This window comes from Sinocyclocheilus rhinocerous, unplaced genomic scaffold (genome assembly GCF_001515625.1).
Source record: "Sinocyclocheilus rhinocerous isolate Xijiao unplaced genomic scaffold, SAMN03320098_v1.1 scaffold32520, whole genome shotgun sequence".
NCBI lineage: Eukaryota > Metazoa > Chordata > Actinopteri > Cypriniformes > Cyprinidae > Sinocyclocheilus > Sinocyclocheilus rhinocerous.
This window is the reverse complement of record NW_015640829.1, coordinates 886-1600: the sequence shown is the minus strand read 5'-3', so window position 1 is coordinate 1600 and position 715 is coordinate 886. Positions and strand designations below refer to the sequence as shown.

Below are 715 nucleotides of genomic sequence, written 5' to 3'. Positions count from 1 at the left end.
ACCAAGGTGTGAATATTGCTTCAAATCAATCAGAATTTAATCAAAAATATTTTAATTAATTTTCCCATTGTTTCCATACTTACCACATTTTGCCTTTTTAGGGCAGATACAGTGTATGCAAATGTCATGATTTAGTCAGGAGGATCAGTGTCACTCAAACTCTCAAAGGACTGTGTTATAAACTGGATCCTCAGTCAGTGTTTGTGTTCTGCTGCAGTGCAGTTTCTCTTCATTTGACAGTTTTAGGGTGATAATGGAAATTTTACAGTATGGAGTTCTGCTGATGATTATGTCAGGTGAGAATGATTTCACTTAGCCCGATTGTTGTCACTTAATTTTTCTATACAATCTAACATTACTTGTTCCATGTTTTTCAGCTGTTAGTGGTCAGTCTTTGACCTCCTCAGACTCTGTGGTGAAAAAACCTGGAGAATCAGTGACTCTGTCCTGCACTGTGTCTGGATTCTCAGTGAGCGGCTACTGGATGGGCTGGGTCCGTCAGAAACCAGGGAAAGGACTGGAGTGGATTGGGCAAAGACATGGCTCAACTGTATATTATGCTCAGTCTCTACAGGGACAGTTCTCCATCACCACAGACACCAGCAAAAACATGCTGTATTTAGAGCTGAAAAGCCTGAAGACTGAAGACACAGCTGTTTATTACTGTGCACGAGAGTCACAGTTACACAAAAGACTGCAGGACTGAACAAAAACT

General features: G+C 40.7%; 1 gene segment (V, D, J or C); it reads left to right on the top strand.

The window, feature by feature from the left end:
- The first annotated feature begins 205 nt into the window (after positions 1–205).
- LOC107753400 (Ig heavy chain V region 914-like) lies at positions 206–706 on the top strand. The segment is given in 2 exon segments: positions 206–296; positions 378–706. Coding segments are annotated over 2 exon segments (372 nt in total).
- Positions 707–715: the final 9 nt, after the last annotated feature.